This window comes from Manduca sexta, chromosome 10, assembly GCF_014839805.1.
Source record: "Manduca sexta isolate Smith_Timp_Sample1 chromosome 10, JHU_Msex_v1.0, whole genome shotgun sequence".
Lineage (NCBI taxonomy): Eukaryota > Metazoa > Arthropoda > Insecta > Lepidoptera > Sphingidae > Manduca > Manduca sexta.
Genome location: NC_051124.1, coordinates 13159497 through 13176526, shown reverse-complemented (window position 1 = coordinate 13176526; position 17030 = coordinate 13159497). Strand labels below are relative to the sequence as shown.

The window sequence follows — 17030 nt, the reverse complement described above, 5'->3', positions numbered from 1 at the left end:
ACACAGATGGATTCTCGCATACAAAAAACTAACCACGTACCAATATATTAGCTAAACATATTCCTAAATATAGAATCAAATAAATCCAACAAAACTGCCCAAATACGAGCAATAAAAATGGCGTTCATAACAATGAAAATACGATCACGCACCGTCCTCGGACACTGCCCATAAATCAGCCGTACATCTGGCCGCACTTTGTACCGCTGTCCACCGTGATCGATGTTTTATTTACTCTGTCCACCCTTGCAGGGGAACGTGTCATTATCGGGTTGAGTTGCTGTGTAGCTTAAATGCTACATAATATTGCCATCGCCTTACGGGCGACAGGGTTATACTGCGGTCTACGATGACGTCGAGAGATCAGGAATCTCTATAATAATAATTCTAGCCCTGTATTATATACTGCCCACTGCTGACAACGGGCCCCCTCTAATACGAAGGCCTTAGTTCACCACGCTGCCCTGGTGCCAGTTGGCAGATTTCTTACCTTCGAAATTCTTAATGAAGAACTTCTCACGTTTGCACATTTCCTCGCAATGTTTTCCTTGTTTATTCCTCATTACTTTTTCAAATCATCTTTAATAACACCAGGTTTGTATTGCGTACTGTCCCGACTGAATCTACTATGAGAGGGTTACTTACTAATACAACCAAAATTTAAGAAAAGAGATCAACTAAAATAACTATATTTGTATAACACTTTACATTGAATCAATAATTTGGACATAATTAGTACAAACAACCATAATATTGAGACGATAATTAAACACAAAAATACACTACACCAAAATATAAACAATAATAACTACAATGATTTAAAACTACAATTGTCGATTTCAAATATATATCTAACACAAAACCCCCCTGTTTCCGCGTCAACGTTTAATATATTCACTTGCGTTTGACCATCTCTCCGGGCGGCGTGTCCACTTTCTCTGACGACACTTCGTACTGAGTGTCTAGTCTGGAACAAAATATTGTCACAGAGCACAAAACAAGCAAGATTTTAACAACGTTTTTTATATATCTACACATACATACATTACCTAGTCCTTTTTGCTATATCTAAAACTATATACCTAGAAGCAGACGAGTATCTGTCACTCAAATGATTGCATATTAACAGTCACCAAAACCACGTAGTCCTTTGGATAATTATACTTTCCATGCATAGAATTACGATTACCTTGTCTCGCTGAGATGACAGATGTTAAGAATTGTATCAATAAACCAATCTGTCATTTGAGTAAAATTTCTAGTAAACAATTAATGTACTCAACTATGTAAAACCAAGCTTAAGCCGTCACTTAGGAGCTTGTTCTCTGCTGAGTCGTCGATGGTAAATAAACAAAACTCAGCTATGAAAATCTGCCCCATATACTGACTTAAGATGTCACTTAAGCTTATGTTAATCTGAATAATTTAAAAAGCGACTATCTTAAGATGCTGACTTTAAAATAAAATCGCATTTTGAATCGAAATGAAATAGCATCTAATAACACAGCGCTAAGTGTTAACGCCCAATAATTATTAAGTACGGTGTCAAATTGTAATGCAACAGTGCCAGCGCACTGTTAAAAAAGAATATAGACCAAAAAAGATAAGATTGCCTACCTAGACGAACTCTCGTATGTGAAACACCGATTTAGCACCCGTCAAAAATGAAACATATCTCTTGGTCCGAAATTAAATTTAATTTGCACTACAATATCGCACTCTTAATAAAATAATGACTGATTCCAAAATTGCTAATTTATGTGAATCGTCAAACAACAAATTTCGGTTGCGACCTTTTATTTATTTCCCTTTTTTTCAGGCTATAGGTTTCATTTTTACCTAGGTAGCAACAAAAATTAGTTTTCCGACGACTGCCACAAATTAACAATTTTGAAATAGGTCATTATTTTATCAAGAGTGCGAATTATAGTCTGTTAGTAACAATCATCTGTTAATACCTAAGTACGTAATTGACGATGCGAATGAGCCGGCCAATCCCGTGATCCCGTCCCATCTGGATGCAGCATCCAGCCCGTTTAGCGAGGCGTTGACACCCGGCGAAAAAGCCTTGAGCCGTATTATAATAACAAATCGCGCGTTACATTTTCATGATTTTCGGTAGGTATTGCTCGGCATGGATTGATGGCACTCCAGTGAGTATGTTACAGAGGAAGTTGGGATAAGTGTGTTTACGTACAATTAAAGAATAGTTCGAAATCAGATTAAATTATACTAGTAGCAAACAATTCAAGTAGAATCAACAAACAAGTGGGAAAACTTAACATGAAATACCGCGAATGAACACAAAAGCCACACGGTGTAAGGTAACTTTACTAGCATTTGAGTAGGAGAAATGACAATTAGAAAAAGGAGATTAATCGAGGTTTCAACTCTTACTGAGCTGTGATCTTCTCGCCAGTTTTCTGAGACACCGACATCAGTTCTAGCCAAGCAAGTTTAAATCCCCGATTCCTTAAACCTTCTGTTAAAAATCCCATAGTCGGGAATGGTCGCCCGTTCACCTACTGTCGTAGCCATTCTACCCTGGGAGCGGTGTGTGCCGTGCCGGTGGTTGACCAGTAAATTTCGAAGGTGACTTGCTAATGTAGCCGCTGACAAAGAATCCGCATGCATAATGCCACAAGATGATGGTACCGCCGCTGCGCTTCTTATTACAAAGGATCAAAAATGATAAAGCAATGTTGTAGATATATTTAAATCGTATATTAGATCAATGGACATCGAAGTCCAAAAAGATTGCCTCCCCGGCGGGGAATCGAACCCCGGTCTCCCGCGTGACAGGCGGGGATACTGACCACTATACTACCGAGGATGATGGCTGCCCCAACTTAGTTATCAATATGATGATAAATCATAAATGATATCTATACAAATACATAAATAATATCGTAGTCTGTATGTTAACTCTAAATAACCTTATTATTGATTATAAATTATAAGCAAATTACTAACAAAAATATTGTCTCCTACAAAACCCTAAACAAATCTGCGTTTTTATGTTTTTATATAAATTTCGAAAAATCGGAAAAAATCTCCAAATTAATATGTCTACTGAAAGTTGTGTAAATTTAAAATATTGATTGTTTTGCATTAATTTATCCCAGAACTTTTTAAGCGAGCTACGAGCGGAGCCACGAGCAAACGCTAGTAATCTATATTGATCCACTTGTACAAACAATCGATAATATTAATAACTTATCAAAATACTTTATCACAATGAATGATGAATAGATAAGTATGAATACATACACATAGCAGTCGGTAATGTAAAATAATACTTCACTTGCACTTTTTATATATTTTCCATACGACTGGATACCGACCATCGTACACATCGAGTAAGTAGCTACTATCACTTGTATTATGTATTAATTGTAAATGAAATTATAATATGTACATTTTCATATATTCTTTTATTACAATTACAAACGTCAATCCGACATCTATGTCCTTTTCAGTGGCCATAGAGTGGACATGAACACAACAACTTGTTTAGAATCTTGAATGGTAAGTCATATGCGTGTTGGCAGTAGCATATTTCTAATTTTGACAATCTTAGTTAAACGCTGTAGTTAGTCTAGTGGTAGGATATATTTTATATCCATCTGGATAAAGGCCACCGTACACAAGGTGTTAAAACCCGCCATAGTGCCCACGCAAGTGTGCATTCTGGGATCAGCCTGCGTATATCCGGTTCCAACAGGCCGGCATAATTGTGTCGACTGCCGAGGGGTAATCATCTCTCGTCAGTCGCCATCCTATTGGACCCCACTCTACTTAACATCAGGTGCAGGGATCGATTTGCTATACCCGAATAAAAAAAAAAAGATAGTATATTTGTCAAAAATGTACGCAGGAACAGCTAAGTAGATAAAATTTGACACACCAGATTAACATTATAGACTATTATTTATCTCCGAGAAATATGCAGTAAAACTTTGATATCAAGAAAAGCCTTCCACACCATCGGAGTCACTAACATCACTTAGTTGTCGATAAGCCGATGCTCACTCGTTCGTATTTTATTTTTGCCAATAATCGTTATATTTTATAACACAGTCATCGAATGCAGTGGAACTAATTCAAGTAAAATTCACACATTTCCCCCAATGTCTGTGCATTCGTGCCTGATCACCTACACAATACTAATGTATTTTCTCAAAGCGTCACCCAGTCACGAAGATAGACACTATCCTCTATACCAACCGGGGTAGGTCGACACAACCCAGATATGGAGAGCTAATGGGCACATAATTCTATGAGCGCAGCGTAGCTCGGATATCTATTTATATTTTCTAATGTAAGAATAAAAATGTTGGTTTTTACATGGAATAATTTAAAAATTGGCTAACGATTTGGTTTTATGTAAATAAAAAAAACTGGCATTCACACCAAATTTGCTTTTAAAAACTTACGAAGAATATCGCAAGTAATGTAATTCCAAATAACCGATTGAATGGCCTCATGTTAACTGATCATTAGTCCACGAAAGTGCCGCATTAGCGATACATAAACCTTATTCTTCATTATTCAGCTGTAAATACCATATTCAAATTGTCCAAACGCTCAAAATCTCTTAGCCAGGAACATTCGACCTTCAATGTATGATACCAACAGAGCCCTGATTCTTTGCCACACGTTATTTTGACAGCTCGTTATAACCACGTAATGTACCACCTCGAAGACAATAGAATATAGAATACCATTCCACGCAAATTTCACGAAGATAACGTAACACGACCGTGTTACGAGATTACACAATCATAACGAATAAGGCACCTGGGGACTTATTCTCTATCCCGCACGTTATTTTAACAGTGCGTAACAAGCACGTAACACAACGCGTCATGTTTAGGACTATAGAAATTTGGCTTACAGAATACCATTCCACGCACATTTCTCGAAGATAACATGACACGGCCGCGTTACGCGGTTACACTATCATACAGAATAAGGGCAATAAATTGGCAACTCCACACGCCTACAAACATAGTAGCATTTGTGGGAAACATCTTTCGTAATATCTGTAATAAGTTAGAGGTTTTGCGATAATATTTGTACATTAATGTTTATGTTAAGAAATAACTTCATATTTTTATAATTTTTATAACGTATCATCGAGGTAGTAAAGATCTCATATACAAAAGCCATCTGGCTAGGTGCTTAGCACTCCATCGATTATTTTCCTTGCCAAGCTTCAGTTCGCAAAATTGAAATCAAGGGAATTACTAATTACCACGCATTAAGAAACTCAGCCTCGAAAATTCATAATTCACAATTCTTGCCCAAATTGTCACTGTTTCTTGGCAAATTTACCTCGTCTAATGACTAGCGAGCGAAAAGCAAACCATTCAGTTATGAAAGATGAAGAAAATAATTCAAATATTTTTTCCTAAGCCTCAAACAATAAATTTTTAGAAGTCTATAGTAATATCTTTACTGTCTAATAATCATAAGAATGAATAGTTTAAAAAATAGTTTATTATAATTGATAACCAGCAAACTATAATTTCCATAAAGAGGGAAAATTTCAATGTACGTATTACCATAGAGTCAACATGTTCGCTTCCCGCAGCGGTCTATGACCAAATAAAAATTCAAATACACTATTCAAAACACATAAATTGAACGAATGTGGAATCGGGTTCCCGGGGAACACATCCAGATTGTATTCTGAATCAATTAGGCCTGTTCTCATCTGTATAATGAAGGTCAAATTATACAACGGCGGGATTCGAACCCGCGCGGCCGCGGCGAGGTTACGGACCCGGCTAATGGCATTGACTCGCAGGGTGGAATATCTTGTATTAAAATGCATTTGTTCACCGTCGGTGCTGTATATTTAGGGAAATGTCAGATGTGAAAAGCCGAGAACTTTCTGCATATTCCATAGAGTTCATGATTTGACAATAGAATGACGCATCAAGCCGATTGCCTTAAGGTACATGCCACTTACAGATGGGTAATCCACATCGATTTAGTCCCGGTCGATTTCGCCTATAGCCAATAATTACGATGTTTCACAGAGGTGTGCACTGTGCACATTGATGGTTAGCTGAAGAAATAGACGAAGTGACGGTACCTACAACGTCACCTATAAGGGAGCTACTACTTATACAGGGTCTTTTGACACTGCGCTACTAAATGAAACCAAATGCACGACTTCACCTTTACTGACGTTGTGCCAAAAATCATCCATTAATAACGAATATTTTCACAAAAAATCTTGGTTTTAGTTTCTTGAATTTCTGATCAATTTGTAGTTTAATAGTAATACAGCGTGTGCGTGAGTGTATTTCTGATTGAAAGTATGATTTTGCCGCTACCGATTGAGTTATAGTAGTGGCATAAGGGTGCGTAAAATTAAAATGAATTTTTATTCATATTTATTTTGTTCGAAACTTACACTTTTTTATTTTACATCAACGACTCAAGTAGCTTATTGTAAAATGTTATTTTCAAGCAGATAGGTATGTTTCATTTGGCAACGCAATGTCAAAATGACCATGTATATTCTCTTTATAAAGCTCGATACTCTTAAATAATCGGAGGGGGATTATTATGATCATCATACTCCAGTTATCGTTGTCCAGCTGTAGCTCCAAAACCCTCTGAGGGCAAACACAATTGAGCTCCTTATCGAGCGTTGACCCTCACACCTGGGCCCTCACCCTGTGCCTCAGGGTTGTCAATAACGAGAACAGTTCTATATAGAGGCATTGTGCCTTGCGAGTGCAGATAGGGCCGTTGTGTCGTTGACCCCAGCACACCTGAGGCCTTACACTACGCTTTAGGGTTGCCACTCAATAGTAAAGACGTAGATGGCAACTTTTTACGATTCTTTGTGTGCATATGTTGTTTGGATGTGTGTCAAGCGTTGACTTGCATACAAGAGTTGATTATAATGTAGGATTATCACTGCACTGTTAGCGAACTTGTAGAGGAATGGATAAAAGCCAAAGTCGGCCCGGCACACCTTGTTTTTGGTTGAAAATCTACTAGATCAATTATTTATTTCGAACTTCATATGTTTTTTTTTTACAGGCGGACTTAATACCGTATGCATTCTCCACCAGTCATCCTTAGGGTGAAGAAGAGATACAATCATAGCAGATGCATCAAAGGCTAAAACACAGTATTCAAATCCAAATTCAGAACATAAACCCAGTCTCCGAAACCCTTAAAAATCTTTTCGTATCCCAAACGTCTTTTGTCCAAAGTCACATTACAACAACGTAACACCATAAAACACCCTAAAACATGATAAAATACGTCAAGACCGGCGCAAACGACCCCGGCGATAAATCACGGGGGCAACCCTGGCGGTAATTCACAAGTGTCCGGTGAATAGCCGCAGCACATAATGCCGCGCATTGGTAAAACACCAGTTTTTTCCTTTGACACGACCGTGCTCTCGAATGGTATTAATTCAGTTTCTATACAATTCAAATGGTAGATTTAAACGGGCCCACGTTGCAGCGGGACAAAGATGTGAGCCGGGTCGATGCACTCGCGTTACCTTTCTTATAAATAACCATCACTGTATAGTGTTATATAGTAGACCTATTTATTCCTCAAGATTTGAAAATAAAATTTGAAATGATACCAATAAAAAGTCTTCGGAAAGTATAATTTTTTATAACAAATGCAGAACAAACGTGACAAAAGATCATATAATGTAAACGAAAAGAAAAGATTAGTTAGTTCGATGCAGAATATGGGAAAACTTCTGTAGTACAGCAGACGATGGACCTATTGTGAAGCGAGAAGCGTATTCTATGCCAACATTATGACAAATGTTAGTATAAAAAAAAGCATATGCAAAAGAAAAAGTTAACAGCACCGTATCCTATAGATACATTATCAAAGCCATCACTATACTATAATCAAAGAACGAAAAAATGTTATATAAATACAATTAGCTAATGCTGAAGTATTATTGTCGAGTAATATAAAAGCCGTGGCGGTAAAGCATTGACAAGTGGCACGCTGCACACGTGTATCCCTAAACACATTCCCACCACCGACCCCATTCTACCGCGCATTGTCAGCCACACTAAACAATTTCCTCACACAGCCGACGCATAAATTATTGTGAAGAGTGTTCACGTATTAATATTGAAATACTGGTAGGTCTCTCAGATGTGAGAGTCCGCCTGGATAGGTACCACCGCAATGTCTATTTCTGCCGCCAAACAGTGTGTAGTCACTGTTGTGTTCCGGTTTGAAGGACATTGTAGCCAGTGTAACTACTGGACATAGTGAGACTTACATCTCATGTCTCAGGATGGCGAGTGCAGTGGAATACCAAACAATGCTTTATAATTCAAGGTGTTAGATGGTGTTGCTGTTTATGGGTGGTCGAATTGCTATCATCACGCAAACGGTAAGCCCGTCTAGTCATTCAAAGAAATAAAAAATAAAAAAAAATCGATAAAAAAACATATTTTTATGTAACTAGTTTACGAGACCATATTAATCTCGTTAGCTATGTGGTAACTGATCGATTAAATAAACCTGAAAAATACCTAAGTCTGATTAGTTTCCGCATTGGACCAAAATATAGATAATAGACTTAAGTATAACAACTAACAATATTTCATTAGCTTATATTTTTTTTATCTCACAAAATAGATGACTATAGAGAGTTGAAAATCATGCCCAGACATTCAGCGTAGACCTTAAGTTTGCTCAAAAATATCCAGATCCCGGGCCAAGATATGCAAAAGAAATGCATCCTGTTATAAAGACGCGGCGATGTGTAAATGCAATTGCGGCCTGACCTCAAGTTCCTGAGGCGGCAGTCGGAGATGGCGCTGATCCTGGAGCGCGAGTCGCCCACGTCCAGCGGCGGCAGCGCGCCGCGCGACCGCGCCGTCACACTGACAACAACGACAACCATCACATCTTCAACCATACCATCATCAGCTACACAATGATAACCAGTGAACGTAAACTGTCGAGGGTTTTATATGTATTATATCAATTTAGCTGGCTGATATAGAAAATGTCATTGTAGTTTCCATAGCGATGGAAAATAACGAGAACAAAAAAATGGTGTTCATGTGATACATACGATGTAGCGTAAAACTCACTTAATAGTAAATAAATTCTGCTCTGTTTATAAATTCTAAGGGCGTTTATTACTCTACAAAATATCCCATCCTAACAAAAACCCTCCTCCAAAAATTTCCAAATCACCCTGTTGAAAGTGATCTTAGTACATTATCGACCGTTTTCAATAAGCGATCCCAATCACGACCAACAATCCGATTTCAAGAAAAAAAAACAATCTAAGTCATTTAAAAGTCCTTGTTGAGATTAATCTGTTTTGTCGATGGATAGTGAAAAACAATAGTAATCGTTTATTGGAAACGGAATACACAATTTACATTTGTGGATCCTAAGGAATTATAGTTACGACGTTATGCATCAGTATTAGGCAGTAACAAAATATATATAGATAGATATAATGTGACGTGTGCAGCGATGTATGTCGCACCTGGCTTTGCTGAAGACTTTGCTCTTGTCGGGTCCGGTGCGCCTGCGCGCGCGCGGCACGGCGGAGTCGCCCGCGCCCTGCAGCGAGCCCTCCACCGGCGTCGTCGTCTTCAGCGCGCTGTACGTCGACTCCTGACGTACGATATCCAAATATATAATAATAATATCAGCCCTGTATTATATACTTGCCCACTGCTGAGCACGGGCCTCCTCTACTACTGAGGGATTAGGCCTTAGTCCACCACGCTGGCCTAGTGCGGATTGGTAGACTTCACACATCTTCGAAATTCCTATAGAGAACTTCTCAGATGTGCAGGTTTCCTCACGATGTTTTCCTTCACCGTTAAAGCGAACGATAAATTCACAAAGAATACACACATGATTTTTTAGAAAAGTCAGAGGTGTGTGCCCTTGGGATTTGAACCTGCAGATATTCGTCTCAGCAGTCCGTTCCACAACCAACTAAGCTATCGCCGCTTATCCAAATATATAGAGGCAGATAAAAAATAAAATACTCATATTAACCTTTATTTGTTGCACTTGATACGTCAAAACAAAGCATAAGAATAATAATTATTATTTCTAAACAACTATTAAAATAACTTATATAACTATGGACATTTTAAATTAGGGATAAAATTTATAATGAAAACATGGTACAAACCGAAGTAACTAGCTCGGCTGGCATGTAGGGGGATATGTGGATAACAAATGAAACCTACCCTTATTAGCTATAGAAATATGCATAAACCTACCAACATAACATAACATTTCCATTCTAATCTGTAACAAACTTGAATATAAAATGTTCGACACTTCCAGAATTAAGTGTGTATTTAAAATCAGGTTTTTGTAACAATCGCTACTTTAAAACTTGCCTAACCTACTATCTACCGCTATTCTCAATAAACGATCTCAATACCTTTTTTTAAACTATAGTGGATATCGATTATTCAACACAAAGCATTTTTTGACATACTTACAAATAACTTGACTAGTTTATTATCAGAATCGAATCGAGGATTAAGATTGAGATCGATTATAGAAAACGGCGATTAATGTATTACGCATTCTACCTTTTTGAGGAGGTCCTCCGTACTGTAGTCGGTGACCTTTTGCAGCAGTTCGCTGTCGGCGCCGAGCGCCTCGGAGCGCGGCGACTCCGACACGTCCCACGGACACGGCGCCTCCACGGGAGGACGTCTGCGTCCCTCCTAATCATCAACCGTATTATATTCACCCATAGGCATAAAAAATTCGACTGTGTATGCAACCATATAAGAATAAAATGATCACAAACGTTTTTTATTACTAAATTCCAATATGTTTACTATCCCTTAAGACAATCTGACTAAAATGTTTCATTCTGGGTATATCAAAAATAATGATTTCTTATGTTTACGCGAATTTTATATCAAAAATGTCATTCTAAAAACAAAATACACATAATATAAACTAATAATCGAGCTAACGTATACTTACAACACTACCACTCATATCCAGTCTCTCCTGGACCAATAAGTGTGGTAGATTCACTTTTCCCGGGAACCTAAGAAAATACAGATACTGTCAACTAGTCTTCTATGTACATCAACTAGGTAGGCCGACACAAAACAAAACTGTCGCGGTCCTAAAGATAAGGAACGTCCTTTGGTGATCATCAGTAATATATTTAGATTAAACTGAATATTTGTTGGTGATAAAATATATTTCATATCCGCCCGAATAGCGACCACCGTACACAAAATAAACTCCGCCATAGTGGCCCACGTAAGTGTGTCGCGTTCCGGGATAAGCCTATGTATATCCGGCTCCAACAGAACGGCATAATTGTGTCGATTGTGTAAATCTTACCAATACTCTTGCGGAATCTCCTCAACCACAGGATACTCTAGCGAAGAGCTACTAGTAGAGACCTGAGGGAAGCCCTCATCAGTGGCGTCTTCCACCACGTTCAGCTGCTGATGGCACCACGTGTCTTTGGGGGAGGGATCCGGAAGCTCGTCCGGCATCCACGACTCCACACGCTTCGGGATAAAGCAAGGAGGGTACGCACTGGGATCCTCACCAGGGTCATGTCGGTAGAAGTGCCTTCGTGTGTAAAATTTGCTAATGAAACATACGAAGTCGTGTCGCACAAACAAATAAAAAATACTAAAAATCATTTAAAAACGACTTTTTACTTAAGTACACCTATAAAATAAGTTCAGTTCTTATCACAAATGTCACCGTGCGATAAAAATAACCTCGAAAAAGCACGGGTAGATAAATATTTACCAGTCAATTAGTTTAAGCCATGCCTTTGCGGCCACGTGTGCTGTGAACAAAGCGGTCTGCTTGTTCATATAGCTCTCATAGCCGATCCTCAGCGCCTCTTCCACAATCTCCTCCCGAATGTCGTAAACGATCAAGTCATTCTCCTCTCGTTGGAGAATCTCTGCCCTAAAGAAGAGGAATTTAATTTCAGTAGCTTTGCATTCAGGCACCTAAATAAGGTCAAATAATCTGAACCCGCTGGATGATACATAAAACTTATGCTCCACAATCCAAATATGGCGACCAAGTAGGGTGCATTTAATTACTTAAGTAAGATAAAATTATGTAGTCAATAATATTTATTGGATATACTTAATTATGTAGAAGCTAATCATCAAGATTATTTCTAGGATAAAAGTCCGCAAAGAACTTTGATGGATGGAATATTAGAACTGATAAACTGCCTACCTACGTATTAAATGATAATGCATATACTCACCAAGTACGTTCCGGTACATCCTTAGGTAACGCGAGCAGCGTCCTTTGATCATCAAATATCTGTAATTTGCGTCCCCTACGAGATATTCTATATTTACTAAGCTGAGGCGCTAGTATCACTGAGTTCATGATGTCCCTTTATTACAAAGAGAATTATAATATATATGGAAACTTTATTATATCATGTTACAACTTTTAAAACTTATCAAAAATATAGATCAAAATATAGATTCTTCGAAACTATTTTTTTTTTCAAAAGTATAAAAGGAAAAAAGGTTGCATAGAGCCAACATCCAAGGTTGAAAGAAATTATTATAACACTTATTTTTTAAAGTACCTAAAATTATTTCACTAGAATTCGTAATACTGAATGCATACATTACCATACCGTCATACAATATTTAATCGTGGATAGATTTTTTTTTACTTACCTATTGCTCTGTTAGGTGAACCACAAAAAGTTACTATGCGATAGATAAGTATGTATGTACTTTCGTGCTCCGAAAGCAGAAACGTTTATCATTTTATTATCGTTATCATTCAGGATCTGATAACACTTTACCATGGCGATGCTTTGAAAACTTTTGTAACGTTAGCTTTGTAGACTTAACTTTTATATTCCAAGAAGTTTATCGGAAGAAAGCCTATGATAAAAAAGTTACAGTTGACAATCAAATACAAAAAGTGGCCAGAAACAAAACCATAAACAACCACTTTTGACGTTGACGGCCGTTTGAAAAAAGTGACAAAAACCGAACGCAAATCTGCAAATATTTTATCTTGGAAAAAATATATAAAGTGAAAAAACTATGTACGTTCACATACATTAGGAAAGTGTCGTTTTTATTGAACTCTAAAGAATGAGTGTGTATTTACGTTGCGGATTTGTTTACGTTTGATATCAACTATGTATACACTGAAGGGAATATTCCCTGAACCAAGTAAGTTTTAAAATAAAACAAATGTAAAAACTTAGATTCTTAACACAGTAAATTGTGCTATTAACTATTTGTTATGTAGATTTACTAAAAATTATAATGCAAAATAGCATGAAGCTGAACATTCTCAAAATATCAAATTTATGACAAAAATTTAAATAATCCACCACATTAAACAATCGTAATATAATTTTCTATTTCAATGAATTCAGAAATCTTTTCGTTGTTTCAGAGAAAGAACAAAAAAAAAATTTCATCAGAGAAAATATGAAACAACTAAAATTTATTCAAGGTAAATCGCCAAAGGAACCAAAGTATCCGATAAAAAATTTAAACGCTCCGCGCTTATCCAACACGGCCGGCAGCTCTCTCAGCCAAGTAAAATCTTCACCGTCAACTAAAAGCGGTAAAGTTACACTTAACGTTGGCAAGACAAGCTTGACAAATTCTAGAAAAAAGCACACAGATGTGAGATTAAAGAAGGGTGACATGGCTGAATTCTTGAAACGGAAAGAAATGAGACAAACAAAGCCAGTAGAGGACTCTCCAGATGAAGACTTAAAGTCTTCAGAATCATCTGGACGCCTAAGGGATGTTGGCTGCCAGACAATTGAATCAAATCTTGCACAAAGACTTGCCGAAAGTGCTAAACTTACTGTTCTGTACCCTAAAAATGATGTTGAGGAGAGTGATGTTAAATTGAAAGCAAGTGGGGATACAGGACAACACAGCAGCCCACCACCTTCACAAACGCCGAGACGCGCCGGTGACAATCTCCTTGACAATGAAAGAAACCGCAGTCGACTTAATGCAATATTGGAAAGGAAAGATGCCAAAGACCCTTACTTGCCATCAGGTAATGGGATAAATAATAAGTATTATTCTATTATATAGTCTTGCGTAGATGATTAGTGGTAAGATTGCAAGATACATCATCTGTTTGTCTATTCCTGTCTGTTTAAAAAATTTCAGGCTACCAAAAAGGAGTATTACCGAAATACCTTCGTGAGCGCAAGGAGCAAATACAGAAGGAGGCAGAGGGCGCCACTGTTGATGATGAACACACCAGCTGCCCCCCTGGACATGTAACTTTGCCTGATACGGAACGGAAAGAAACACTGAGAATGCTCAGAAATAGTATGTAGCCCCATATTTTTAAGATAGAGATGGTCAATACACCAGTAGATAATGTAGAAAACTGGCAATTAAAATTCATAGGAATTATAGGTAACTTCCAGCCTTTGAAGCCTGTATAGCTTCGTGATAACAGCATATGTAACATCAAAATATATGCAAATTAAGTAAAATTATATAATTAACTGGCCTATTTTAGACAGAGTTTACAAACAAATAAATTTACTGATTTACAGGTGTTGTTTTTATTGAGTGGTATTTACTGTGTATTGAAATTACAGGTTTTGCAGAATTGGTTAGCGAATTAAACAAATTACCAGTAAAGACTGACACACTGAAAATGAGGAACAGAAAAATGGAGCTTGAAAAACAATTGGCAAAGCTGGAAGAAGGAATCAAGGTTTTTTCCAGACCAAAAGTGTTTGTGAAAATTGGAGAGTGAAATTCTTTCCATACACTGAGTTTTGTAAGGAGTGGTAGACATATGCCATATTGTTTTTGGTGATATTTTGGCCTAAGATCCTCTGTAATCTGAGGTATTCCATGGTTCTGCAGTTGCACTCCGTCCATTTAAAGTCAAAATTTTGTGTACAAAGAAATCAAATTTTTGTGATCTCAAGTCCTTAAGTTAATTTCGTGACCTGACTACAAACTACAATTGAACAAAACATTGTCTATGGTCTTGTGAGTAAATTGTCCTGTGTGTGTCCCACAACTAGTTTTTAGTCAGGTTGCATTAGTATAATGTATGTTGGTAATTTGTTGTAATTAATATAACATATATTTGTACTGTTTACAGTGGTTTCTATAGCGTTTTTGGAGATTTAAATACAACTATTGAGTTATTCCTCTGATTTAATTCATTGGGTAAAATGATACAACTGTTGAATTTTATGAAATTATATTTCTGTAACAATTTGAATCAAATTCAAATTAACTTTTACATAACTAAGGTAACATTAATATTGTGCTATATTTTATTTATTATGCTGCTACTTTAACAAATCTTTCAATAGCCAAATAACATGCAAAGTACTACCTAATGACACTTGGAAGATATTGTAAATCAATCAATTAAACTTGCTAAGTATGTTTATCTGAAACTGTAGTATGGTATAGTATCCCCCAAAGAATTCATTTTTAGTTACAGATACAAATTTACCTAGAATTCTATATTACCATAACTTTTTATGCCACATAAAACTGGTTAATGAATATTTAATGTTATAGTGTTATTTTCTATGTATAATAAACTTAATTGCATTGGAAATTCATTATCTACTCAACAAATTTGACTATAGTTATAACTTAACACACATTATTCATTATATAAATAATGCTGCATGCTTCAATCAATGATATTGTTGATTGAAGGCTGCATACAAATAATCTTAACAACTCACTTATACAAAATATAAACAAAATATTTAAATTAAATAATAAGAAATATCTATTTCATGCTTTGGTGGCTATAATAAATTAAAGTTTTCGTACATGTTGGAACATATGATCGTTAAAAATAATAGGCCCTTTTCTGTACCACACTTCATCATTATTGTGCCAGTTGTGGAACGAGAAATCAGGAAAGAAGAACTTTATTTCCCTTTCGGCTGACTGCGGTGAATCTGGAAAAAACAAGCAAATTATTTTGAGACTTGTGTTTTTAATGATTAAAACTTTCACTTAATGTGTTAACCATTGACAATTTATTAATACAATATTAACAATCTAAGAGGTGTGTGAAAGTCTAAAATGAGAAGCAGATGATTGGAACAGCAATAAATTGTCCTATACTGGTTACTAAAACTTAACAGTAATTGCTATTAGTAAACAGACTTATTAAATTTTACACACACCTGATCCATGAGCCACATTCCTAGTGTCTGAGATGCCAAACATTCCTCGGAGGCAGTATGGTTCCTGGAATTGGCCCTTGTACACACTGGTGGGACCTAGCATGTGTCGCCACAATCTTATGGCGTCGGTATGCCCCATTATATGCAGATCTATGCAGCCACTGAAAAACAAGTAATTAAGAGAGTATAAAAAACTAAAATGATTGAATCAGTTAGGCAATATGTTAATTACTTACAAAATGATTATGAGAATCGAAAGAGCTATTTTCCTACTTACATAGCTACAATAGATACGTATGTATTTTTTGCCTACTGTTGAATATAGCGTTAAACGCACAAGGACAAAATAACCTAAGCGGAAAGATTATGTATTGGTCAACGTCTCACCTGGACATAAAAGTAATTAAACGGTTGTAAAAGAATTTCCCAACATGTTCCTTGTAAAATTTTCCCGCAGTTTCTGTATCCAGGGATAGTCTTTTCGTTCTAATAACAACGAATTTATTTTTGATAACATTTCTTATATATGAAAGAGCTACTGGATTTTTTATTGCGTGGGGCTTTATAATTGCTAGCGTTAGTTCTAATTTCTGCATTGTAGAATTTATCTATTTTCAGTCATGATTTTACTTCGGAAATTATGAAAAATTCGCTAATCACAGACATTTGTTGACAATAGTTGTTTTCTAATTGATAATTGTTCCTACAAAGAAAATAAGTGATGGAATCATTAATATACAGCCAAGAAAAATAGTAAATAATCTTAGTGACTAAATAAAAATAGTAAAAATATGAACAAAACATATAAATATAAAAAATAATAGTA

General features: G+C 36.5%; 3 protein-coding genes and 1 non-coding gene across 5 annotated transcripts; 1 reads left to right on the top strand and 3 right to left on the bottom strand.

Annotated features, from left to right (window-relative positions):
- Nucleotides 1-659: 659 nt before the first annotated feature.
- Nucleotides 660-12932, bottom strand: LOC115454257. 2 transcript variants are annotated; one of them, XM_037437115.1, is made up of 9 exons: nucleotides 12708-12932; nucleotides 12278-12412; nucleotides 11800-11964; nucleotides 11377-11613; nucleotides 11005-11071; nucleotides 10599-10736; nucleotides 9524-9654; nucleotides 8805-8903; nucleotides 660-967 (listed from the first exon to the last, which is right to left on the bottom strand). In XM_037437115.1, the coding sequence occupies exons 2-9, from the start codon at nucleotides 12403-12405 to the stop codon at nucleotides 895-897; spliced, it is 1038 nt and encodes a 345-aa protein (XP_037293012.1). In that variant the 5' UTR covers nucleotides 12406-12412; nucleotides 12708-12932; the 3' UTR covers nucleotides 660-894. The 2 variants fall into 2 exon arrangements, with proteins under 2 accessions (XP_037293012.1, XP_037293013.1); XM_037437116.1 differs by lacking the exons at nucleotides 8805-8903; nucleotides 12708-12932 and having other exon boundaries at nucleotides 12278-12660.
- On the bottom strand, nucleotides 2762-2833 carry Trnad-guc. The gene has a single exon. It is a non-coding gene; the product is annotated as a tRNA-Asp (tRNA).
- A 24-nt stretch (nucleotides 12933-12956) lies between the features above and the next one.
- LOC115454258 (enkurin domain-containing protein 1-like) lies at nucleotides 12957-15194 on the top strand. Its single transcript, XM_030183003.2, has 4 exons — nucleotides 12957-13217; nucleotides 13447-14070; nucleotides 14187-14351; nucleotides 14630-15194. Exons 1-4 carry the CDS (start codon nucleotides 13184-13186, stop codon nucleotides 14788-14790), a joined length of 984 nt encoding a protein of 327 aa, XP_030038863.1. The 5' UTR covers nucleotides 12957-13183; the 3' UTR covers nucleotides 14791-15194.
- Nucleotides 15195-15232: 38 nt separating this feature from the next.
- LOC115454259 (nucleoside diphosphate kinase 6) lies at nucleotides 15233-17030 on the bottom strand. The gene is made up of 3 exons (XM_030183004.2): nucleotides 16592-17030; nucleotides 16205-16365; nucleotides 15233-15973 (listed from the first exon to the last, which is right to left on the bottom strand). The coding sequence occupies exons 1-3, from the start codon at nucleotides 16798-16800 to the stop codon at nucleotides 15828-15830; spliced, it is 516 nt and encodes a 171-aa protein (XP_030038864.1). The 5' UTR covers nucleotides 16801-17030; the 3' UTR covers nucleotides 15233-15827.